This window comes from Mobula hypostoma, chromosome 11 (genome assembly GCF_963921235.1).
Source record: "Mobula hypostoma chromosome 11, sMobHyp1.1, whole genome shotgun sequence".
NCBI lineage: Eukaryota > Metazoa > Chordata > Chondrichthyes > Myliobatiformes > Myliobatidae > Mobula > Mobula hypostoma.
The window spans coordinates 105,250,248-105,275,606 of NC_086107.1; the positions used below are offsets into that span (position 1 = coordinate 105,250,248).

The window sequence follows — 25,359 nt, forward strand, 5'->3', positions numbered from 1 at the left end:
TAAAGCTTGTAGCCGATATACTTTTTGGAATTATTTGGATCAGGGGCGCTATCAGTAAAAGGTTTAGTAAAAGGCTCCGCCTGTCGATTGGACGATGATCAATGTATATACTGGGTATGGTCCTCAGTCTGCAAATAGATGTTTCAGTGCGAAGAGTGTTTCCCAAACTCTAAATTTTACTGATGTGCATTATGGTGCGGTAGAGTTCAAGCAGGCTCTCTGAGGGGAAAGTAGGTGCAAGAGTTGTTCAAGGGACCAGGGAGAAAGTGGTGAAGGAGGAGGAGGAAAAGAAGAAAGCATGCAGAGAGTTTGAGGAGGAAGTACATAAGGCAAAGTAGGCAATTCTAGTCTCTGGAAGAGGTGCCAAGTAGAAGGCACAATCTTGCTGAAGTGTGGAGGATTTGGAAAGACATAGCAAGAGAAGTATTCCGCTAAAATGAATGATAGACTGCAGAGAGGTATTCGATATGCCAAATACGATTGTACATTATTTGGAATATAGATATGTAAATGAACTTTATGCTGTTCTTCAGCAACACACACAAAATGCTGGAGAAACTCAGCGGGTCAACAGTCTCAACTTTTCTGGCCAAGACTCTTTTCATGTCTAGAAAGGAAGGGGCAAGATGCCAGAATAAAAAGATGGTGGGAGGGAAAGAGGCTAGCTGGAAGGTGATATGTGAAGCCAGGTGAGTGGGAAAGGTCAAGGACTAGAGAAGAAGGAATCTGATAAGAGAGGAGAGTGGACCATAGGAGAGTGGGAAAGAGGAGGGGACCCAGGAGGAAGTAATAGGCAGTTGAGAAGAAGTAAGAGGTCAGAGTGTGGAATAAAGGAGGGGAGAATTTGTTCACTGGCAGGAGAAATTGATATTCATGCCATCAAGTTAGAGGTTACCCAGACGGAACGTAAGGTGTTGCTCCTCTACCCTGAGGGTGGTCATTGACCAATACTTTGGAGTGAGAGTGGGAATCAGACCTTATACTTCCTCTGGATCCCCTCCAACCTGATGGCATGAATAATGATTTTTCCTTCCGATAAACAAACTCTCCCTACCCCCTCTCCTCTATTCCTCACTCTGACCTTTTACTTCTCACCTGATTATTACTTCCTCCTGGGTCACCTCCCTCTTCCCTTTCTCCTATGGTCCACTCTCTTCTTCTACCACATTTTTTCTTCTTCAGCCCTTGACCTTTCCCACCTACCTGGCTTGACCTTTTCCACCTACCCAGCTTCACCTATCACCTTCCAACTGGCCTCTTTCCTGGCCCCCCACTTTTTAGTTCTGGCATCTTGCCCCTTCCTTCTCAGTTCTGAAGAAGGGTCTCGCCCTGAAACGTCATTTCCATAGATGCTGTCTGACCGGCTGAGCTCCTCCAGCATTTTGTGTGTGTTGCTCTGGATTTCTAGGGTCTGCAGACTCTCTTGTGTTTATTCTATACTGTAATCAAAATGAATGATTGTAATTCTGTACACTGCTGAATATACCTAGATTATGTAAATTTATGCTTTAAAGTTTTGTTTGGGATGGATAACTTTCCAAGCTGAGTTTCCATCAGATTTAATGTAATTTAGAATATTTGACCATTGCAAACTTATGGAAACTTCATTCCAAAAGAAGTGCTAATTCCTCTTTTTTTGTATTCTGCAGGAGAAATTGACCGCTGTCTGAAGAAAGTCAGTGAAGGTGTAGAAACCTTTGAAGACATCTGGCAAAAGGTAGAATTAATGAAAATTGTCTGCTTTGTTCTTGTGATACTTCGAACTTTCTTCATTGTGTGTCCTTTTCCAGATTTACCAGTTATACCCCATCAGCATACATATGAAATTTTTAATCTCTTATATTCCCAAGATTATTTTTATATTAAAGACCATTAAATAATCCTTAAAAATGCCCAATTTCTTTCTGCTTATCCTTTGTAAAAATACTATTATCCTCTCTATATCTTGCCTAGCTAGTTTAAACTGGATAATATTCAGGGGTTCATCTTTGAATCTGAATGAATATGCCACAGTTGTCACAGACCATCAAGATCTGCCTGGATATGTGTGCCTTCGAGGACATACTGGACATAACCAAACCAAAAGCCATGGATGAACCAGGATATTCATAAGCCTGCTGAGGCTAGATCTGTGGTATTCAGGACCGGTGATCCACCACCGTACAAGAAGTCCAGGTACGACTACAGAAGGCTATTGTAAGAGCAAAAAGCAATTCCGATTAAATTTAGAGACAGAATCGGATGCATATCAGCTCTGGCAGGTTTTGTAGACTATTACTTCCTACAAAGCGAAACTTACATTACAAATGGCTGTGATGCTTCATCGTCCTTTATAAACACTTTGAAAGGGAGAATGAAACCACAGCAGTATTAATCCCTGCAGCACCTGTTAACCCTGTCTCAGAGGCTGACATCAGAAAATCTTTCAAGAGGGTAAACCCTCATAAGGTGTCAAGCCCTTATGGTGTACCTGGTAGGATGCTGAAAACCTGTGCCAACCCAACTGGCAGTGTTCAAGGGCATCTTCAATCTCTCACTGGTGCAGTCAGAGGTTCCCACCTGCTTCAAAAGGGCAACAATCATACTAGTATCCAAAAAGAGCAGGGGGAGCTGCCTCAACGACAATATCCCAGTTATATCTGCTGTGATGAAGTGCTTTGAGAGGTTGATCATGGCCAGAATCAACTCCTGCTTAAGCGAGGACCTGGACCCAATTCAAATTGCTTATCATCACATGGGTCTACAGCGGATGCAACCTCACTGGCTTTCCACTTGGCCTTGGATCACATAGACAATAGCAATACCTGTGTCAGGCTGCCGTTTATTGATGACAACTCAGTGTTCAACACAATTATACCTTCGGTTTTAATGAACAAGTTCCAAATCCTGGGCCTCTGTACCTCCCTTTGCAACTAGGTCCTTGACTTCCTCATCGGGAGACCACAGTCAGTGCAGACTGGAAATAACATCTCACTGACAGTCAACACTATGCACCTCATGGATGCATGCTTGGTTCACTGCTTGTCTCTCCCTATACCCATGATGTGTGGCTAGGCATAGCTCAGGCGCCATCTATAAATTTGCTGATGACACAACTATTATTGGCAGAATTCCAGATGGTGATGAGGTGTACAGGAGCAGGATAGATCAACTGGTTGAGTGGCGTCGCAACAACGACCCTACACTTAAAAGACCAAGAAATTGATTATGGACTTCGAGAAGGGGAAGACGAGGGAACACACATCGAAGGATCACCAGTGGAAAGGCTGAGCAGTTTCAAGTTCCTGGGTGTAAACATCTCTGAAAACTCTATCCTGGGCACAACATATTGATGCAGTTATAAAGAAGGCACAGCAACGGCTACAGTATATTTCATTTGGAGTTTGAGGACACTTGGTATGTACTAAAGACTCTTGCAAATTTCTACAGATGTACCATGGAGAACATCCTAACTGGTTGCATCACTATGTGGTACGGAGAGGTCACTGTACAAGATCGGAAAAAGCTGCAGAAAGTTGTAAACTCAGCCAGCTGCATCATGGGCACCAGCCTCCCCAGCATTGAGGACACCTTCAAAACTTGATGCCTCAAAAAGGCGGCATCCACAATTAAGAACCCCCATCACCCAGGACATGCCCTCTTCTCATTGCTACCATCGAGGATGAAGACATGCATGCAATATTTCCAGCTTCTTCCCATCCCCCATTGGAGTTATGAATGGACAGTGAAACCATGTGCAGTTCCTCACTTTTTTCTTTTTTCTTGCTCTTTTTGCACTAATTTAATTTTATACATATTTATTATAATTTGTAGTTTATTTTATATAAATATGTATTACAATGCACTGCTGCCACAAAACAACAAATTTCAAACTTCACGACGCTTGTCAGTGATATTAAACCTGATTCTGAGTGTGTTGGCCCATTTATACCTCCCTTGCTAATTGTTCCGTCTTTCCCTAACTTTGCCCTTGCCTCAGTTTATAATCAAGTAACTACTGTCTGTGTCCACTCACACTTGAATTAATTTTGAAAAACCAAGCTATATTAGGAAGCACAACAGTGTTAAGTTGCACAAAAGGTTCGCAGACCTGGCTTGGTGAAGCAGAAATACACAGACCCCAATTATGCACTAAGCGCTACAAAACTTTGTTTATTAGGACAGAATAGCAAGCATTGAAATACTTATTCAGGTATACACGGGCCCTTCTTATTGCAGCACACCTACTAATCTGCCTGATCCATTACACCATTTGCAACCAGCCCCTAGAAACTACCCTCAAGCCCCCTACTGCTCTACTTTTATACCTTTCCCGCTGATATAAAATGCTGCAGGGGGAGGACCAATCATCACTTACCACCATTTATGAGACCTACCTCTGTATTCACCTAATTTTCATGTTCCCACAACTATATTCCCATGGTGTAATCAAAGCTCCTGTGGCCAATTCTGCTACGTTCAAGGCCACAATGATAAGTCATTCGACAAGCACAGCGATTAACCCTTTACAACACAAACATTAATTTAACTAATTTCTCAAGAAATTACTAGTATAAATGATACATAAGTATGTGTTATTTGCACTATTAATTTGACTATGTGCTCTTTTTGATCACCTAAAAACTATTATGGATTTGAATTTCCTATTGTAGAGGCTGTTTGTAGGTTCTTTTGTTACAAGGTATCTTCTGTACCATGGTGTTTGTTCTTCATTGCAGCTTTGGCTCTGTTGAATAGAGAATAGTGTTTCTTTTACTGAATTACTAGAGTCTGTTGTCTGTTGTAAAATGCTTGATTCTGTATAAGAAAAAGCGAAGTAAATAGAACATTGTTAACTCCTAAGACCATAAAACAAAGGAGCTGAATCAGGCCATTCGGGCCATCGATTCTGCCCTGCCATTTGATCATGTCTGATTTATTTTCCATCTCAACCCCACTTTCCTGTAAGCTTTGATACCCTTACTAATCAAGACCCATCAACCCTTGCTTTAAATATACCCAAACAATACCATCTGCGGCAATAAATTCCACAGATTCACAACCCTCTGGCTAAAAAAATTCCTCCTCATTTCTGTCTTTGGATTTAGCGTTGTATATGGTTGCAGCTAAAATAAAAGCAAAGAAGAGCAAACCATTTTAAAAGCTTTACAATTCACACTGCACACCTGTCTCGCATAATATCATAACGTCTTTTAGCAATAGAAAAGGTCAAGGTTTGTTGTGACAGTATGATTAATTCTGTTCTCAGTCACCCCTGCACCGTCCACAGGCAGCCTCTGTCCACTCCCAACTTCCTTGTTCTCCCAGGCCCTTGGCTGACGTTTCTACCTTGTCACCATATCCCCTCATGCCCTTATTTTCCAAAATCTGTTGCTGTAAGCCTTGAACAAGTTCAGTAAAAATTGTTGACAATTCTTTTTTTGAGAGAGTTCTAATTTGAGGAAATACATTTCACCTTGGTCCATGTTGTAACTGTGATTGAGTCAGTGGAGAAACTGGAGAAGTTGTGGATGTGAAATTCTTCATTCGTTCACTTTTGAGACTCTTGTTTGAGTCTCACACACTCGAAAGTACATCATATTTTTATATCTTTAAGACCAAAGGTAATGGCAGGTGATTCAATAGAATTTCAGTAGTTACAATGACATTGTTTACTTCAACACTTTGGATTGACAATGCTTCCTGTGACTGTATATCTACAGTGGGTCACCCAGCGCCAGCTGCAGTGGCTGGGGCATGTGATAAGGATGCTCCCATGTCGGCTACCCCGCAGAGTGTTATACGGCCAGCTACATCATGGTCGACGCTCAGCTGGAGGGTCGAAGAAGCACTATAAGGATCAGATGAAGAATGCTTTAAGGAAGTGCAAGGTTAGACCCGAGGACCTGGAGGATGTTGCTGCTGACCGTACCACTTGAGACAGCTGTGTAGGGACGGGGTTTGTATCCTGGAGATGGAAAGAACAACCAGAAGACAGCAGAAGTGAGCCAGGAGAAATGCAGCCATGGTTGCCACCACTACTACATATACATGTCCCACCTGCAATAGAGCTTGTGGGTCCAGGTTAGGACTGTATAGTCATCAAAGATCTCACTGTTAAAGGAGTGGACATCGTCGTCGGATTTCGATGGACGACTGAAGAAGAGACAATGGGAAACACCTCTGAAATGCTGGGACAAACTAATTCACACAGATATTCTACATATTTCCAAGCACAGAGCCACACTCCCAAGATTAGTGTTGTGATGGCTGACTCTCAGAGTACACAGATCTTCCAACTATTGATAGATGTGCTAAGTGATAATATACTCTGGTCTGCAAGCTTCATTGAACTCAGTTAAATAGTGCAAATAAATTAGCCATAGTTGCATGGTTTGATGTGTGCCTAATAACATTATACCATTGTTTTAACCTTTGGCTGATGCATATGCGAAAGTCTCACAGTCACCATTTCGCAAGCCATATCTCTTACTAGTCAGACCTCCTGCTGTGGGCCAGCCTGTGCTCCACAGACAGTATTGTGTATTTGTAAAGGTGTTCTTTTAGCTTGAAACTGAATTTGCTTGCTTTGCAATTTACATTAAGCACTGAAGGCTGATTCTCATTTGAATTAATGCCTGCTATACTCACATAATTCCATAACTCATCAATAATCCTTAACAGTCCACATATGACTGCACCCTTAGCCAGATGATGTCCTCTTTTCCAAATTCCTCAGGCTGAGGATAGAGCCTTCTGGCATCAACCTTGTCAGAATGCTGTCTAAGTTGCATGCCATCTTGGTCAATGTCTCCCATCCACTACATAATGTACTGGATGGGCACAGGAGTACATTCAGCCAGAGACTCATTCCACCGAGATGCAGCACTGAGCATCATAGGAAGTCATTCCTGCCTGTGGCCATCAAACTTTACAACTCCTCCCTTGGAGGGTCAGACACCCTGACCCAATAGGCTGATCCTGGACTTATTTCATAATTTACTGGCATAATTTACATAATACTATTTAACTATTTATGGTTCTATTACTATTTATTATTTATGGAGTAACTGTAACGAAAACCAATTTCCTCTGGGATTAATAAAGTATGACTATGACTATACCTTGTTCTTACAAATTACAATTAATTTAGGTCAGTCCTACTCAGTTTTTCTCCTCACGGCACAAACCCCCTAACCTCAACAATCAGGTTAGAGACTCAGTGCATTACTGACTTCCAAGGCACATACATCCTTCCAGAGCTATGAGGATTCAAACTAAACACTGTATTCCAAAGTTGGTCTCACCAAAGCCCTGTAGAATTTCAACAAGGTTTTATTTTGTAAATACAACTCACTGGCATATCTCCTTCCAAGTTGTTTTTCGTTGCTGCGTGAATATCTGCAATTCTAGAACCTGCGCCTCAAGACTCACTTGGTGCTCAGGAGGAATTCCCTGTGGTGCAAACGGGATCTGTGCTAAAAGGGGTCATCACACCATTTTATATATTGAGATGCAATATGATGGTGCATCAGGAACCTGGCACCGCCATGCTGGGGAAAGCTGTGCAGCTAAGAAAAGTGAATTGTAGAACTTCCCTCCGATCCAACAAATGACAAGAAAAGGTACTGTGGCATCTGATGGTCTGTCAGTACATGGTGCAGTTGCTGCTAGTCCTTCTCAATGGCCCAAGATTCCTGTAGTGGCTGTGAGCACCCCTGAGCCCCCGCATCCACACTGTCTTTCCAACCATATTGCCTTGGTGGTTTATTCCATGCAGTGATGAGATTGTAGCTTTGTTGCTACAGGAATGCCAGATTCCTGGCAGAGTAGTATGGAGAGTGTGTGGATGCATCTTTAAAGTATGAGTACAAACCTGTTTGGACTCTAGGACCAATGAATCAAGTCAAGTTTATTGGAAAGGAACAAGAAGGAACCATGAACAATGAGTATCATCAGAGCTAATGCTTCTAAGCATTAAAGGTAGTGAAATTATCTATATCCACTTAGTGGAATGGAGATGTTTCTTGCCGCGTAAGCAAAATAATCAAAATGCACACTGCTGAATGGTGATACAAGGCAGCAGACAGGCATCAGTGCAACTTTAGTTAGCTGTTTCCATGTGACACACCCAGGTACACCGCTAAACTAGGTGAAGGTAGCTGGTGGGCCTCATACCCCAGTGAGGTAGGGGTGTGCCTGTCCTAGCACGTGAAATCATTCCAGCAGACTGGGCAGATGAGGACAACAGTGAGATCCAGCAGCCAGGAAGCCGGATCTGCAAAGTTTCGTGGTGAGGGAAGGGCACGGCAAGGTACAGATGAAGTCATGGTCATCCACTGCAACCGAGGAAGTCGCCAGTTGTGACGACTACTCATACCAGTGGACCTGGACTTCCAAGGTCAAGAGAGTGGAACTGCTGCAGTGCAATAGCTTTTGCTTTTTAAAAACTCCCCCACACAGGTCTCCTGTCATTGTTGGATATGATGGACAACTGACAGCTTCAGTTAACTTACTTACCCCAAGAAATAGAAAATGTTGCTTAGTCTGGGCAGCCTATTTGACAGTTGTATGATCCACGATTATGGAGATGGTGGTGGGTTTTGAAGTTTGGAGTGGACGTGGTGATGGAACATTTTGACAGAAAGTGTTAGAAGAGACATTCACCATTACTGAAAACAAGACAATTGTCTTAAAGTCAGTTTCTTAAATATACTTGCTGAGAATTTCAAGATTCAAATACATTTATTATCACAGAATATAAATTATACAACCTTGAAATTTGCTTGCTCACAGGTAGCCACGAGTCCACAGATCCAAACCCGGAGCAGCCTGGAGTAGGCCCAAGGCCTTGGTATCAGTTCATTGTACTAGCGGACACAGAGCACAGCAGCTGGGGCAGTGCTATATAATGCTATTTAGAACCAGAGATTTGCAGATTGTAAACAGATCTCATGACCCACAGGGTCTGTACTGATTATACAGATCCCACTTTATTTCTCCTGACATTCCGTTCAGTTCCTCTCAGACTCAAGATTTAATTGCAGATTAACACATAAGAAACTGGTAGTTGTTCTAGCATAGTGCTAAATATCATGACTTTGGTTATTGAAGCTGCATTTTAGCTGGCTGTAAAATAAACAGAAGCCCTAGGAGTTCAAAGCTGATGAGGTGTTGAAGGTAGCCTTTGTTGAACAAATACCTATTCTAACAATCTTCTTGTAATCAGGTTCACAGCGCAGCAAATGCAAATCAGAAGGAAAAATATGAAGCCGACCTGAAGAAGGAAATTAAGAAACTACAGGTGAGCCAGAATAAACAAAGCATTCTTTGACCACATACCGCCTGTGGAGCACTCACCTTGCAACTCTGTCTGGTAGTTACTAGCTTTGGTGCAGCACACCTTGGTACAAGTGTGGAGATCACTGATGTGAGCATAAAGATTGTGATTTTACACCTCTTATCGCTGCACCAAAAAGCTTATGATTCTTTCCCATTCCACCCTATCCCTCAAAAATTGACAACTTCATTTCCCACTTGTGTGCCAAAGGTTAAATTATCCAGCATTTTGATAACTCTGATACAGTGTCAGAACCTTTTCCACACTCTACATGGGAATGCAGAAGTGAATGCAACACATGTTTTATGCGCAGCACAAAATGACAAAAATGCGTGAAATCATTATGTTTGTTTCCTAATGCTCCTGGTTACTCATTGTTATGTGGCACTTCTGTGCCATTCAGCGATATTGTTAAGGTAATTTAAAAGTGTTCAGCCATCAGTAACAGGAATATGGCTGAATTTTTTGGTTGTGATGAGAGCATGAATGGCTTGATTTTGTCAGAAATTGTGCATTGTGACACAACAGAGCAGCTTTTCATTGTTCTGCCATTATGTCAGACCCATTGTCTTCAGGTTTGTCAGTGACTGAAAAGTTCTGTTGAGATGCTGCGTTTGCAGCTTTACAGGCCTCACCTTAAACTGCTCAAGCCACATAATGGCAGGTCACGTTACAGCAAGGACCTAGCATTAATTGAAGGATGCATTTGATAAACAGGTCAGATAATAACTGGACAAGATGTTTTGATGTATTTGTTGTAGCCTGCTTTTCGTACATCTTCCTACTAATTCTTCAGAAAGTAACTCAACAGGTAAGCAGCGTCTGTTGGAGGAAAAGAATTATCAATGTTTTGGGTTGAACCCCTGCATTGAAGTATGTAAAGTCTGGACTCCCATGGTGAGGATGGGGCAGTGCGAGCCAGGGAATGGGAAGTTGTCCAAATGGTGGAGAGTGCACGAGGTGTCCTGGGTGAGGATGGGAAGGGACTGGAGAAGGGGGAAACAAGATGTTGAAGTATGAGGAGATGGGTTTGGTGGGGCAAGAGCAGGCTGAAACAGTGGGTCTACCAGGGCAGTCCTGTTGTGGATCTTCAGTAGGAGATAGGAACGCGAAGTGTGGGGTTGAAGCACTATCAGCTTAGAGGCTGTGAAAATGTGGGTGGGAGATGTTGGCTTAGTGTTTATTGGCAGGGTCATTGCCCTTGTATGCATGTTTGATGGCAAGGTTACGATTGGTGTAAAGTAAATGGAGGGCTGGTCGTACAGAGGAGGTGAAGTTGGGGTGGGCCAGCAGAGTGGAGGAGTCAAGATGGTTGATGTCACAGTAGTAAATGCAGATAAATAGGTTGAGAGAGAGTAAAAGGCCCTAAGGGAGTATCCAAGAAAAATGGGGTGTTGGAGATATGAGAAGGAGTCATCAGTGGGGTGTGTTGACTCATTGCCAAAGAAATAGTCATGGAAGTGGAGGAGATGGAAGAATTCCACATCATGACTGGCCCAGAACTTGTTGAGGTATGGGCACAGAGGTTCAAAGGTGAGGCCTTTGGTGAGGACAGACTGCTTTGGTAGGTCATGGAGAATGATAAAGACCTGGCAGTGTTTGGAGCTGGGGACAGAATTGGGACCAGAAGAAAGAGAAGAGGATTTTAGGGGAAGGGGGGTGGAGTGAGAAGAGGATGGGATGGGATTTCAAGAGAAAGGCCAGGAGGAACTTTTATTTATTTAGGGATACAGTGTGGAACAGGTCCTTCTGGCCCAACAAGCCGCACTGCCCAGCAACCCACCTATTTAACCCTCACTTAATCACGGGACAATTTACAATGACCAGTTAACCGACTAGCTGGTACACCTTTGGAATGCAGAAGGAAACTGGAGCACCCAGAGGGAACCCAGGTGCTCATGGGAAGGATGTGCAAACTTCCTAAAGACAGCATCAGAATTGAACTCTGCTGCCAAGCTGTAATAACATTGCGCTAACCACTACACTACGTGGTGTCCCAAAATATATCTGACTGGTTGGGAGCCTTTCCTTCACTTGAACCCCAGTGGGCTTCTGAGCTCATTTTTATATAGGGAATCACGGAACACCGAAACAGGCCCTTTGATGCTCTGAGTTCATCTACACACATCAAACACCAGTTTACATCAACACCATTTTATTCTCCCCACACTCCCATCAACTTCACGCCCCCACCCCCAGATCCCACCCCTCACCTACGTAATTTACAGGGGCCAATTATCCTTCCAATTCGCACAGCTTGGGGATGTGGGAGGAACCTGGTGCTCTCGGGGGAATCCTACACCGTCACATAGAGAATGTGCAAACTCTGCAGACAGCACCCGAGGTCAGGATTGGATCTGGGTCACTGGAAATGTCCCACCCTGCTGGGTGGGATACGAGATCAGAAGGCTGAGGTGAGAACAGAGGTGGGGGGAAGGAAGAGTAGTGTTGGGAGCTTGAGGCTGGGTGGGAGAGCAAGTTGGTACAAAGTTTTAGGAGCCTGAAGTTGGATGCAAGAGCAAGGAAGTCCAGAAATGGTCCAGGTGAATATGAAAGCTTATGAATCTTTGGTGCCAATTTCCAATCCTTAATGGAAGTAGGAACATTCCCCATCAGCAAGGTCTTAAAAGCCTCCATTTCCTTCTGCAACAAAGATCCATTCAGTTCCCCTCCACCAGCATTCTCATCCGCCTTTCTTATCTTGTTCTTACTCTAAACAACTTCTCATTTGATTCCCCTCTCTCCAAGTCAAAAGCGTAGCCTCATAGGCCCCAGCTATACCTGTCTTTTTGATGGCCACGTGAGACAGTCCTGGTTTAAGACCTTTTCTTGTACCACTCCGCAACATTTTCTCTATTACACGGATGACTGCATTGGTACTGCTTCTTGCAGCTGTGCAGAACTTAGCCATTTCATCACCCTCACCGCGAATTCTGTCCTGGTTTTCATATACACCTGGACCATTTCTGACACCTTTCCTTTTTTTCTAGATGTCTGTCTCCATCTCAGAGGCAAACCGTGCAGTGATATTTACTATAAACCCATCAATTGCTTACACTACGCTTTTTCCCACCCTGACCTGTGGGAGTACAGTTCCTTTCTTCCAATTTCTCTGTCTCTACAACAAACCCTGTGGATGAGGCTTTCTGTTCCAGGACACCTGAAATGCCTTCCTTTTACAGGATGCATGGCTTCTCCTCTGCTGTGGTTGATGGAGCCCACCTTCTGTTCATCATATTTCTGATCTCACCCTACTTCATCCCGTCCAGAACAGAAATGGAGATCCCCTTATCCTCATCTTTCACCCTTGAGTCTCTGCATCCAGAATATCAGCTGCAAACAGATCCCATCAACAGCCACATATCCCTACCCCTTTCCTCCTATCATAGCGACCACTCCCTGATCTGATCATCCCTCCACACCTATTCCTCCTTGACCCCCGGCACTTCTTTCTGCCCTTGTAGTTTATGTAACACTTGTCCTTGGATCTCCTTCCTCTTCACTGCCCTTCCAGGTGATGCAAAGGTTCACATGCTTCTCATCCAACTTTGCTGAATTTGGATTCTTGTACATGGGTGAAACCAGTGCAGACTGGGTGACCATTTCTCAGAATATCTAAGCTCTGTTTGAAATGGCCATCCTGAGCTGCCAGTTGTAGACCAGGTTAACTCCCCTTACTGACCTGTCTCTCCTTGGCTTCTCTACTGTCAATGCAAACTGGAAAAACAACACCCTGTATTCCACCTGGTTAAGTTTTCCAATTTTAGGTTATCTTCACCCCCCCCCCCCCCCCCGGCCACTGCCCCCTCTCCATTTTATCCCCGTTCCCTCTTCGCTTAATTTTCTCTAGGCTTCTCAATTTTGTCTCTTTTCCCACACACACGCCCAACTCCTCCACCCATAATAAAGAGATGTCCCTCTTTCACAGCAAGAGGCGAGACATAACAAAGCAACTTGCTGATTTGCGATGATAAAAGTCTGTCACGTTGCTTCTCTTGCGAGTTCTCCAACTTGAGAATTGGCAACAAACTCTTCCCCCATGAACAAAAGAGAGAACACGATTCACTGAATGCAGGGCCTCTGACTGCTAATTCCTGATGTTCCAATTTCTCCCGCGCTGCTTCAGTTGGGGACACCAGCATAGAATCAGCTTTTCCACAGGGCCATGAAGCCTTGGAGCCCTGAAGGCAAGCTTGTCTTCTAGGCTGCGTCCATGGGATTTCGAATAGCGGCTGATCGTGAGCCCCCAGGAGCAGGTCCCACCACTGCAAAGAACCGAAATCTGAGTTTAACTCCAGGTCGGGTTCTCCAACAGAACCCCATCCACCCTGGAAAGGGAAATGAGTGACATCAAATGTAGAAATGAATCTGTTTTCGCAGATGAGCTCAAATGAGTTGTTAAGTGCCATCGTAGCTCCATGTGTTCAGTGTCATTCTTTCTAGGTGGCATAGGTCGGGAGTTTGTGTGTTTCAAAGGATTCATGGGAGATTATGATGCATTTTGCCAGAGATGTGTACTGAAGGCAGGGTGTGCTGATAATCAAATGGACTGCTTGATCTGAGATAGTGCTGATCTGATTGAGTCCTGCTTCAGTTGTACTCATCCAAGCAATGGAAAATATTAAGTCACATTTTAAATTTGTTTTATTACAGAGAATGACAGGGTAGTAGCATGTGTGGAGAATACCCATTATCCAATTTACTCATGTAACCATAATTTTAATGTGGCTACTTGAATTAAATATCTGATCAGGATGAATGCAGGGATGTTGAGGATTTTCTCTGTGTTGTATCAAAGAAAAAATGAAGACCATATTAACAGAAAGATGAGCATGTACACTAAAAACAGATTACTGCAGTGCTGCGTTTATTCTATCCTGACTTATGGAGGTGAATGCTGGACCATTTCCCCAGCAATGGAGAAGAGACTAGAAGCAGCTGAATTATGGTTCTACAGGAGAATGTTAAAAATATCATGGACCACACACACATCAAATGAAGAAGTTCTCAGAAGAGCCCAAGCAGTTCGATCACTCATACCAACAATAAGAGAAAGACAACTCAGATTCCTAGGACACATCATGCGGAAAGATGTACTAGAAAAACTCATACTCTCTGGAAAGATTGAGGGGAGCAAACCTAGAGGAAGACCTTGGTTTATGTACATCAAAAGCCTAGCCAGGTGGCTACACATCGAGGAAATGGAAGTCATCCAAAGAACGAGGGATAGATCTACATGGAAAACCATGGTCACCAACGTCCGCATCGGATATGGTACCTAGACAGTATCAAAGAGATTTAGTGTACAATGAAATGAACAACTTTAGGTTCTAAATAAATCACTAGTCTAGTTCAGCCACGAATACTTTCCATGCCTCAAAAGAAAGAATATTACAAAATGTTTGAACTCAGTTTTTTTTACAAGGTTGAACCATCTTGAAATTTTCAAATAAATTCTGGCATTAAGTCAGTAGTGTGAAAGGTGGTGGAGAATCTAACATGATAAAGTTTCATGAGATTCACTGTTTTTAGATATGCCTGAAATGTTTAACAGAACTTAAAGTGAAGCTATTTTGAGTTGAATTCCTACTATATAAGAAAAATATTTGTGAGTCTGTTAAATTTTTTTTTAAAGTAACATTTAGGGAGAAGTATTGGCATTCAAAGTTACAGACTGATAAGGAGGCTATCAAGAGGACTGTCATCCCAATTTTGGAACTAAAACATTTTCTGGTAAACTTGAAAAACATATCCAGGATAAATCTGTTTTAAGACTAGATTTACATTAAAAAGCAACACATTATAAGCTTTTTCTGTAGCATGCCACTGTCAATTTAATTTATTTAAAATTGTTTTCTTTTATGTTTACAGAGGTTGCGAGACCAAATAAAGACATGGGTGGCCTCCAACGAAATTAAAGACAAGAGGCAGCTGCAAGAAAACAGGAAACTCATTGAAACGGTAATGTATCACCATGCATTCCTGCAGGATCATTGCTCCATTCCATAACACCTGTTTGCTCAGTCAGACACATGGTGCTTGGTACCTCCTGATGCTTCTCTGTACCACAAACTCATCATATGATGTATTTTTGTGTTTCGATTTAAAACATCATGTCCTTACTCCTGAGAACCTTCCCCCAGAATTTTCTCTCATTTGCAATGAATTTTATCTATATCAAACAATGAGGAAAATTTGACACCTACTAAATTGCTCTCATGTAAGATCATAATGCAGTTGAATTTAGTATGAACTCAGTGAGGTTAACACAACCTGAACATTCTGTGTTGTTTGGTCTGGACTTTGTAAATTTCCCCCTATCATTTTCTAGAATCACCTTCCCTTTGATTTTAGTGTCTAGCCTAATTTTGCATGACTGTCTCCAGTAAGACTGAGCAACATTTTGTGAGTTTACCACTGTTGTGTTTCACATTGCTCACTCTTGAAAGCCCCACTTCCTTGGCTGCTGCATATAAATTTCATAGATGTGTGTGCATGACATTTGGCCACTGAATATGAATGTGCTTTTTATTTACGTCATTTGTGTGACATACTTTGGTGGTAATATTTGTGTTGTTATGATTAAATACCGGTGATGTCTGAATAGGCTTTGTGCGTTCCCATGTTACCCGGAGGTTTCAGGCTTGAATGCTGGGTCATCTTGACATTCAAATCTGCTGACTTCTGTCAATGGGAGCTTGACCAATTCTCCTAATGTTTGTCTTTGATTGTTCAGTCTTCCACCTGAGAAAGTGAGAAGAAAATCTGCCAATTCCCTGTGAGCATAGCTCTCATGTCATTCGGTCTCAGAGGAATCTGTGGCATGTCTTCATCAGCTGAAGGAGGTTGATCATAGAGAAGGAAATGGGTTGGGTGGTAAAGAATTCAGGGTACAATTTTTAAATCTGAGTGTGCAGTTCAAGTATTTAAATCTTTTTTATAAAGCAAATGGAAAGGTTCAAGATAGTGGAGAGAGAAACAAAGACCAAAGCCTATTCAAAAGAAGGGCTGGGATCGGCGACAAAGGTGGATCCTGCACAGAAGGAAAAAGAAGAAATCTGTCAGTGGTTGACGGTAAGTGATTGGCAGAGCAGCCAGAATCTTTCCAAAGACACAGTGCCATTTGCAGACACACTTTAGTCAGCTTGAGAACTCCCGATGCTACTGTTCCCAGAAGTCAGTAAACTTCAGGTGAAGAGGAGTGAAGAGTAGTGAGTCTGAAGCTCTCACTTCAGGGATGCTGCTAGATTCTGTCTCTGGTTTTCCTTCACCTTTATCTTTAAATTTTTTTTTTGAGAACTGCTTCCCATTGCCCCCATTATATTTCAATCTTTTTATGCATTTTAAATTGTCACTTTCCACCTGCCTGGGGAATTTTATCATATTGAAAGCATTATATAAATGCAAATTGTTGTTGTTTATGCACAGACCTCATTTAAAATGCTGCTTGTGCTGGTAGTATAATGTCAAGGTTAGCTCTGGGGATGATGTTATATTTTCTGCTGTTACTTAGTCAACCCCAGGTATGGACTTACTGACTGGAAACAGCCACAATCTATTCACCTGCAAATGGCCGCATAGGGCAGTAAATAGTGTACTCAGACAATGTTGTGATAGAATATTAGTTAGGAATTAGGAGGGGATAACATTGATGTGTGTAGGTGCTGCAAACTGTCATGAAATGTCCCTGGATTGAAAGCCTGGTCCAATTAGAATTCTTATCTGAAAAATGTCTGAATTGCAGTTAAAGTTTCTTTGTAACTATTGCCTTCAACTTAACTAAACTTTCAAATCAATTAAGTTTAAAAGGAAGTGCTAGACTCAGTTCTTTGACTCGGGCACGGTAGCGTAGCAGATTGCACAACGCTAGTACAGTGCCAGCAACCCCGCTTCAATTCTGCCGCTATCTGTAAGGAATTTGTATGTTCAGCCTGTAGCTGTGTGAATTTCCTCTGGGCGCTCTGGTCACCTCCCACATTCCAAAGGCGTACGGGTTAGTTGGTAAATTGCACATGAGAGTAATTAGATGACAAGGGCTTGTTGGGCTGGAAGGGCCTGTAACTGTGCTATATTTCTAAATAAATGAATTCTGGTGGACTAGGGTGATGGATTAGTGCTTTGTTATGACTATAATGAAAATATGTCTCTACTTACTAATGCTTCCAATATATGATTGCCAGCGTAACCTGCTCCTCTGTGTCTCACCCTGCACCATCAGCCTCTGGGAAAGGACTTTTGATGTCAGTCTAATGAATCTAAGCTATGAATTAAGAAAGTGATTCCAATTAATATTATACATCTCTTTTTATCCCCCCTTTCCCCACAATCTGTCGTCTTCCATTTCAGAATACGATAGACTCATTAAATATGCAGGTGAGTGGCATGGCTAATTTAGTTTGAAACGTTTTTCATATTGTAATTGTAGTTGATTAGTTTTTGAGTCTCCTGCTATGCTGTGCAGATCAGTGAAGGTAATCATGTTGCCATTCCCAGGTTGATCTCTTTGAAAGTGAAATGGAAACGTTGTCAGCAGTGACGAGGAAAAAGAAGGGCGAGAAAGAGGTAGGAATAAGTGCTTTCTTTCAGCCCACATTTAATATGAGCATGTGCCTATTATTTTGCGATGTTGAGTACATTTATCATACTCTTTACAGAAAATCTTTGTTCATGTAACTCAGATTTATATTAGTGTACAATATCCTCGCCTTCCTGTGTTCTTTGCTCACATTATATTAACGTGCAATCCTCTATACATCTCACATTCTTGTTATTGTGTACTCCTTATGCACATCTTATATTACTGTCTACATGTACTATGTCATACATCTCTGCTACTGCGCAGTCTATGTCTCATTATTCTTATTACTGTGTAACCTGATATATATCACTTGGATTCCTGTTCCTGTCATTTTTTGTGCTTGTGTCACTATTGTAATTGCTTTACTGAATAGCTCTTACGTTTTCTGTCTCACACTTGTTACTTTAAATTCCATGGGTAAGTGCCATGCTCAGGAATTGTTGGTTCTTGGTTATTCATTCCCGATGTACACTATTCTTCCTCGTGTTAATTGTGGTCTATTGCTGTTAATAAATATTTCCTATTTATTCAATAATTGACAGATGTCCCAACAATGTGTTGGAAATTGCTGAAAATTCCTTTATTAGACATTAGGGAAACTGAAACCATCATCTACAATTCTTGTTGCAAAACTCTTGTCTCTTTGCCACCAACCTCAACTCTTCCCTCTGACCCCAGTCTTGAACAGAGCCAGACAGTTGCAGAATTCTATTCAGCTCAAAGCTGTGCTCTTATCTCTGTCCGCTGTCCTTTCCAATAAAAAACCTTATGGTCATGGTATTTCTCATCCAACTCTGCCAACTCCACACTCAGCTAAACCGGTGCTGCCCTCCCCTAGGTCAGCTAATCCAAACTGCTTTGGCCCATCAAAGCTTGGGACATCTCAAATGCTTGCGCTGAAACCCTTCAGGATGCAAGCATCACCGTACAGGTGTAATCCCAACACCGGACCTGCAGGTATCAAATGGAGTCACAGCTGCTTGAAGGGTCCCTGCTGATGAACACAGACGTGCTAAGTTTTGGTTTTGTACGCCCAGGCTTGGTTGTGGGTATGCTCACAGGGCCCAATTCTGAATGTGCAAGAGTAGAATTGACATTGATACAGAGTTTCCTATGGCCCTAAGGGACTAGGTAAATTAAAAAAATTATCAGGACTCCTCATACAGGGGAATTCCTAGGTTTGCATATTCTACTCATCATCAATTCTGATCACTGATCTCCTGATGCCTCATACTTAAAATTTTCTCTTGTTTGTTTTCATTTATGCACGCAGCAACTTATTTTTGCAATCTGCTAACCCAGCTGTCCTTTTTCCCCACACCCACTAGTTTTTCCTCTTCAACACAACCCCAACTTATCCCAGTCCAACTCTCCACCCTCAAACCCATACTTTTCACCTCTTCTAACCTATAACCATCCTCTCCTCACTCAACCCAACTTATCCTGACCCTGTCAACTCAACCTGTCCTTCCTTCTAATTGTGATCCTTGTTCTTTCTGATTCTTTCCCTTCTGTCCTTGGATCATTCCCTTGCTCTTCACACGCTATCTTCATCCTTTCTCTGTTCTTCCTCCCTCATGTGTCCTCATATCACCCCCACTGCACCACATCCTCTGCTTGGCTTTGCATCCTCATGTTCCCCTCATCTACTGATCTTCGTTGGTCATCTGTCTACTTCACAAAACAAAGTACTTAATCACCCCTTCTTTAGAACAATAGAAAATCTCTTTTGTTCATAGAAGGGAATGTGAATACATTTCCATGTCAGAAACCTGTTGTTCTCATTCTCAGCTTTGATTGTACTCCTGTACCCCTTGTGTGTCAGCTGTGCCTCTGAATTAGAACTGTTCAAAGCTGAACTAAAAGTCAGGTCTAACACTTCATTGCAGCATTGAGGGAGCACAGCTTTGCTGGGAGCACCATCTTGTAGATGGTATGGCTCCTCAGGTGAATATAGGTAAGCCCATGACACTATTTTGAAGATGGGCAGGGAAGTTGCCAGTGATAACTAAAATGTATTCGCCTGCCATTATAACCAAAATAAACTTTACCTGCACCTTGCCGTGTTGCTATTTGTGGGAGCTTGCTGTGTGCAAATTGGCTGCCAGGTTTCCTGCGTTATAACCGTCATCGTACTTAATTAGCTAGAAAGTGCATTGGGACATCCTGAAAGGAGCATGAAAGGCGCTGGAAAACTGCGTTCTTTTTTTAAAAAAATCTTTTCCGCGTGGGATGTTTATCCATGCCAAAGGTGCTGTATAAATTGTGATTATTTATGGTCTGAATTAATACAATTGCCAAAAGTATTGTTTAAAAACAAGAACCTCTTACACAACTTTTATTTATTGCAGTACTTTTAATGAATGTGTTTTCAAACAGCTTTTAGGACAGCATTGTGAGTGCTGAGCATACTGTTTGGCATGTCATACCCAGTTTAAAAGATGCATCGTGACATTTCAGCCTGGCAGCCACGCAACAGCGGATTGTTCGCCGAGGTGCGTAGGACCTCCACCAAGGTTCCATGTCAGAAACCCCCTGTGAATATGTCTTGGATTGAGGCTGTGTCAGCTTGGCACAATTCTGGGCACTCTCACTCATGAGTTAGAAGATTGTGGGTTCAAGCCACATTCTTGGTTCAAGCCATGAGCCTCGTAATCTTTGCTGACACAACAGTGCAAGGCGAAGTGATGTGCTAGATTCTGGATGAGACATTAAACTGAATCAGCATTTCCCAGTTCAGGTGGCCATAAAGTATACCATGAGCTTTTTGAAGAAAGTCAGTGTTTTCTTCCAGTGCCTTGGTAATATTCATCCTTCAGCTAACATCTCCAAAACAGATTAATTGATTGGGCTTCTCAATCTTTATGTGGTCTTGATTTGTATAATTAACTATTGTGCTTCCCTCTGGAGTGACTGTAAAAACGTATCAAAAACCTTTAAATTGACTAAGGATTTGGAAAGGGATCTAAATGCAAACCTGTATATTTTAATAGGGTACATCACAAGTCATAATTAATGGACTAATTTAATGTTGTTTTCCAGTATTTCCTATTAATGATACTAAATTAGTGAATGTACACTAATCTTAAAATAATAATTGAAGGCTGCCACTGATCAACCTTTAATGAGTGAGATTTAAGTATGATCTGATTGCTGTGCTTGCTGTCTAACCGTGGAAATCCTTCTGCAGAAACAGGACAGGCTAGAAGAATTGAAGCATTACATCGAGAGGCACAGGTACCACATTAAAATGCTGGAAACCCTCCTGCGTATGTTAGACAACAGCACAATAGAAGTGGACCAGATTAAGAAGATCAAAGATGACGTTGAATACTATGTTGATTCCTCTCAGGACCCAGACTTTAAAGAAAATGAGTTTTTATATGATGACCTAGACCTTGAGGATATAGGTAAGGCTATTTTCAATGAATGACAAAGTTACTTTAACCTAGCCAATGGTGAGCCCTTTGTGAAACATATTTTGTGTGTGTTAAACTTGTCCCACTAGTGGAAGCCTTTAACCTTGTGAAGTTTTTAATCTCTTGATTTCCACAGTCTGAAATAAATTCACTGTCTTTTTGCTGAATGGATTTGGTACATTCCATTTTTTGTATAATGTAAAATGACCAGGAAACAATTTGCTCAGCTGTCTGTGGCAGTGAATTCCAAAGATTGACCACCCTCTGGTTAAAAAAATTCCTCTTCATCTTTGTTCTAAGGGGACGATCTTCTATTTTGAAGCTGTGTCCTCTGGTCCTAGACTGTTCCACTAATGGAAACATCCTCTCCATGTTCACTCCATTGAGGCCTTTCAATATTTAGTAGGTTTTAATGAGATCTCCCCCCCCCCAACATTCTTCTAAACTCAAGCGAGTACAGGCCCAGAGCCATCAAATGCTCTTCATACTTTAACCCTTTCATTCCTGGGTTCGTTCTTGTAAACCTCCTCAGGGCTCTCTCCAATACCAGCACATCCTTTCTTAGATACAGCACCCAGAACTGCACATAATACTTCAAATATGGTCTGATCAATGCCTTCAGCAATACATAGAAAATAGGTGCAGGAGTAGGCCATTCGGCCCTTTGAGCCTGCACCGCCATTCAGTATGATCATGGCTGATCATCCAACTCGGAACCCTGTACCAGCCATCCCTCCATACCCGCTGATCCCTTTAGCCACAAGGGCCATATCTAACTCCCTCTTAAATATAGCCAATGAACTGGCCTCAACTGTTTCCTGTGGCAGAGAATTCCACAGATTCACCACTCTCTGTGTGAAGAAGTTTTTCCTCATCTCGGTCCTAAAAGGCTTCCCCTTTATCCTCAAACTGTGACCCCTCGTTCTGGACTTCCCCAACATCGGGAACAATCTTCCTGCATTTAGCCTGTCTAATCCCTTTAGAATTTTATACGTTTCAATCAGTCCCCCCTCAATGTTCTAAATTCCAACGAGTATAAGCCTAGTCGATCCAGTCTTTCATCATATGAAAGTCCTGCCATCCCAGGAATCAATCTGGGATTACATCCTTGCTTTTATATTCTAGTCCTCACAAATGAATGCTAACATTGCGTTTGCCTTCTAACTCAACCTTCAAATCAACATTTAGGCATTTCTGAAGTAGGACTCCAAAGTCTGTTTGTACCCCCAATCCCAGAATTCACGCCTCACTTGGAATGTACTCTATGCCTTTACTGCTTCTACCAAAGTGCATGACCATATACTTCTCTACACTGTATTCCAACTAATAAACATAAGATTCTGCTCATACTGGATATGCTTTGCTCATTCTTCTAATCTGTCCTTCTGCAGACTCCCTTCTTCCTCAACGCTACCTGCCCCTCCACTGATCTTAGTATCTTCCACAAACTTGGCCTCAAAGCCATCGATTCTGTCATCCAGATCACTAACGTATAACGTGAAAAGTAACAGACCCAAGTGGAGCTCTGGAGCTGTTTAGGATGAATGTGCAATAGTTTATTTATTGAGATAGAGCGCGGAGCAAGCCCTTATGGCACCGAGCCTCACTGCCCAGCAACCCCCGATTTAACCCTAGCCTAATCACGAGACAGTTTATAATGACCAATTAATCTACTAACTGCTAGGTCTTTGGACTGTGGAAGGAAACTGGAGCACCCAGAGAAAACCCACACATTCCACAGACTCCTTACGGATGACACCGGAATTGAACTCCAAACTCCGACGCCCCAAACTGTAAAAATGTGGTGCTACCTGCTAGATTACTGTGATATTGCTAGTAGGTTCTTAGACGTGTTGAAAGAAGTTGTCCTTCAACATGTAAATTCTTGGCAGCTCATTATAACACAGTAGACTGAAGAAATAGCTTTGTAGATATTAGTTGTGAGGCTAGGAGATACTTTAAGAACTCTGAAGAGAGAGAAAGAGTTTATAGTGATAATGTTAAAGTATGTATTGCATGCAGTTCTGGTCGCCCCACCGTAGGAAGGATGTTGAGGCTTTGGAGAGGGTACAGAAGTGGTTTACCAGGATGCTGCCTGGTTTAGAGGGTATGTGCTATCGTGATAGGCTGGATAAACTTGGGTTGTTTTCTCTGGAGCAGTGGAAGTTGAGGGGAGATCTGTGAGAGGTTTATAAGATTGTGAGAGGCATAGATAGAGTAGACAGGGTGTATATGTTTCTCAAGATTGAAATGTCTAACACCAGAGGGCATGCATTGAAGATGAGAGGAGGTAGGTTCAAGCGGGATGTGAGGGGGAAGTTTTAACTCAAAGAGTGGTGGATGCCTGGAATGTGCTGCCTGATATGGTGGTAGAGGCAAATACATTAGAGGATTTTAAGAGACATTTGGAAAGGCACATGATGTAAGGAAACTGGAGGGATATGGACATTGCGTGGGTAGGAAGGATTCGTGTTTGAGTGTTTTTGATTTGTTTTTTTAGCAGGTTCAGCACAACATTGTTGGCCAAATGGCCTGTTCCTGTGCTGCACTGTTCTATGTGCAGAAAAATTTAAAATTTGGGTTTGACAGATACTGCCATGAAATAGAGTTAGCAGGATGTGTTGTCTGAGATTAAAACTAACCAAAGTAGAAAACGGCATCATCACCTGAGAGATTGACGTTTCAATGAGGTAAAACTTAAGTGGTTGAAAAATGGCAATGTTGAATGTTTGGGTATATCGGTATAGTAATTAACACACATTCTCAATATTATGGGCAACAAACAACTAAGTAGCTACTAGATCAATTAATTTTTCTGGGCCAGAGGTTACCATCAGCAGAGACATGTAATGTGGATGTCTAAGACTGAGAGTTTAAGAAAAAAATAGTTTTCTAATTAGCAAACAGCTGAGCCTGTTCTGAGAGAAAGACTCTAGATTAGCTTATCTCGCTAGTTAATGAACTGTTGAGTACAGCACTGTGATTGGCTGCTGTAGAGTGTCACTGACAAATCAGCCATCGTTACTCATTCCAGTTGAGATTTTACTTCCAATCAGAGCAGAGCTTCAGCTGGTGCTAATTTAGCCCTGGGGCCTGAGGACTGGTGGGGAGGAGGGTGGAGGTCGGTTTAACAGTGCTGAGTTAGGAGGGAGTGCGTCCTCTGCTCCTGTAGAATGACAATGCCTTGTTGGAGATGGACAGGAGCCTGACCAATTTCACTTTTCAGTGTTTTTAAGACCCTCTTCCATTTTTTCAGCACAAACATCAATAATGGCAACATCACCAGCAAGCAACAGTAATAGCAATGTGGAAGATGAACTTTTTAATCAGTGTAACAGCACTCCCACCTCTACGACCTCGAGTTCTCCTGTACCTCTCAGTCCAGCCAACCAGTCTGTGGTGAGTATTTGCATGTCCTTTGTGTTAAATGTGAAGATCCAAATTTGCAAGTCATTAAGACGAGCACTTGTCAACACAGTAAAACAATGTCACCTATCTCACTAAGGCCTGAAAGAGTTGTCAAAATGCTGATCCAGGCACTCAGGTATGTGTTCTGAGATCTCTCTTCACCCTACTGCAGTGTATCAGGTGGTGGGTGTATTTTTACTGCATGTTTCTAGGTCATTGCTTCTGAGCTGGGAATGAGAGAAGTTGTGATGTATGAAGCTATGACAGGACAGCTCTGTTGCATTCGCTCTTCTTGTTTAAGGTCTGACACTGGTTTTCAGTGTAAATGGTCTCCCGCTTAAGATTATTTCAATTTTGAGTAGTGTCATTTTTTTCTTGAAAAGGTATTTCTCCTGCTGTGTTTCTTTGTCCATAACAATATGCCAAAAGATGGCAACAATCTAGTTATACCAAATGATTATTAGCTGGGCGGTGGTGTAGCGAATTCGGCCTCATTACAAAAAACAGACAAAAAAAAAGCGGCAAAGAAGAACAAATGATCATTCTTTGCAAGTGTTAATAGTGATGTTATAAAGCCATCGAGTCATGCAGCATGGAAACAGGCCTTTCAGCCTAATTAGTCTATGCTGACAAAG

At 42.2% G+C, this 25,359-nt stretch overlaps 1 protein-coding gene across 2 annotated transcripts in view; it reads left to right on the top strand.

Annotated features, from left to right (window-relative positions):
- Positions 1–25,359, top strand: part of cnot3a (CCR4-NOT transcription complex, subunit 3a) — a 146,606-nt gene that overhangs the window by 79,021 nt on the left and 42,226 nt on the right. For both annotated transcript variants that reach the window (XM_063062802.1, XM_063062804.1), the window contains 8 exons: positions 1,650–1,717; positions 9,209–9,283; positions 15,191–15,280; positions 16,265–16,393; positions 17,666–17,692; positions 17,813–17,881; positions 21,088–21,307; positions 24,573–24,715. In XM_063062802.1, the coding sequence (XP_062918872.1) occupies positions 1,650–1,717; positions 9,209–9,283; positions 15,191–15,280; positions 16,265–16,393; positions 17,666–17,692; positions 17,813–17,881; positions 21,088–21,307; positions 24,573–24,715 (821 nt within the window). The remainder of the gene's footprint in view (positions 1–1,649; positions 1,718–9,208; positions 9,284–15,190; positions 15,281–16,264; positions 16,394–17,665; positions 17,693–17,812; positions 17,882–21,087; positions 21,308–24,572; positions 24,716–25,359) is intronic.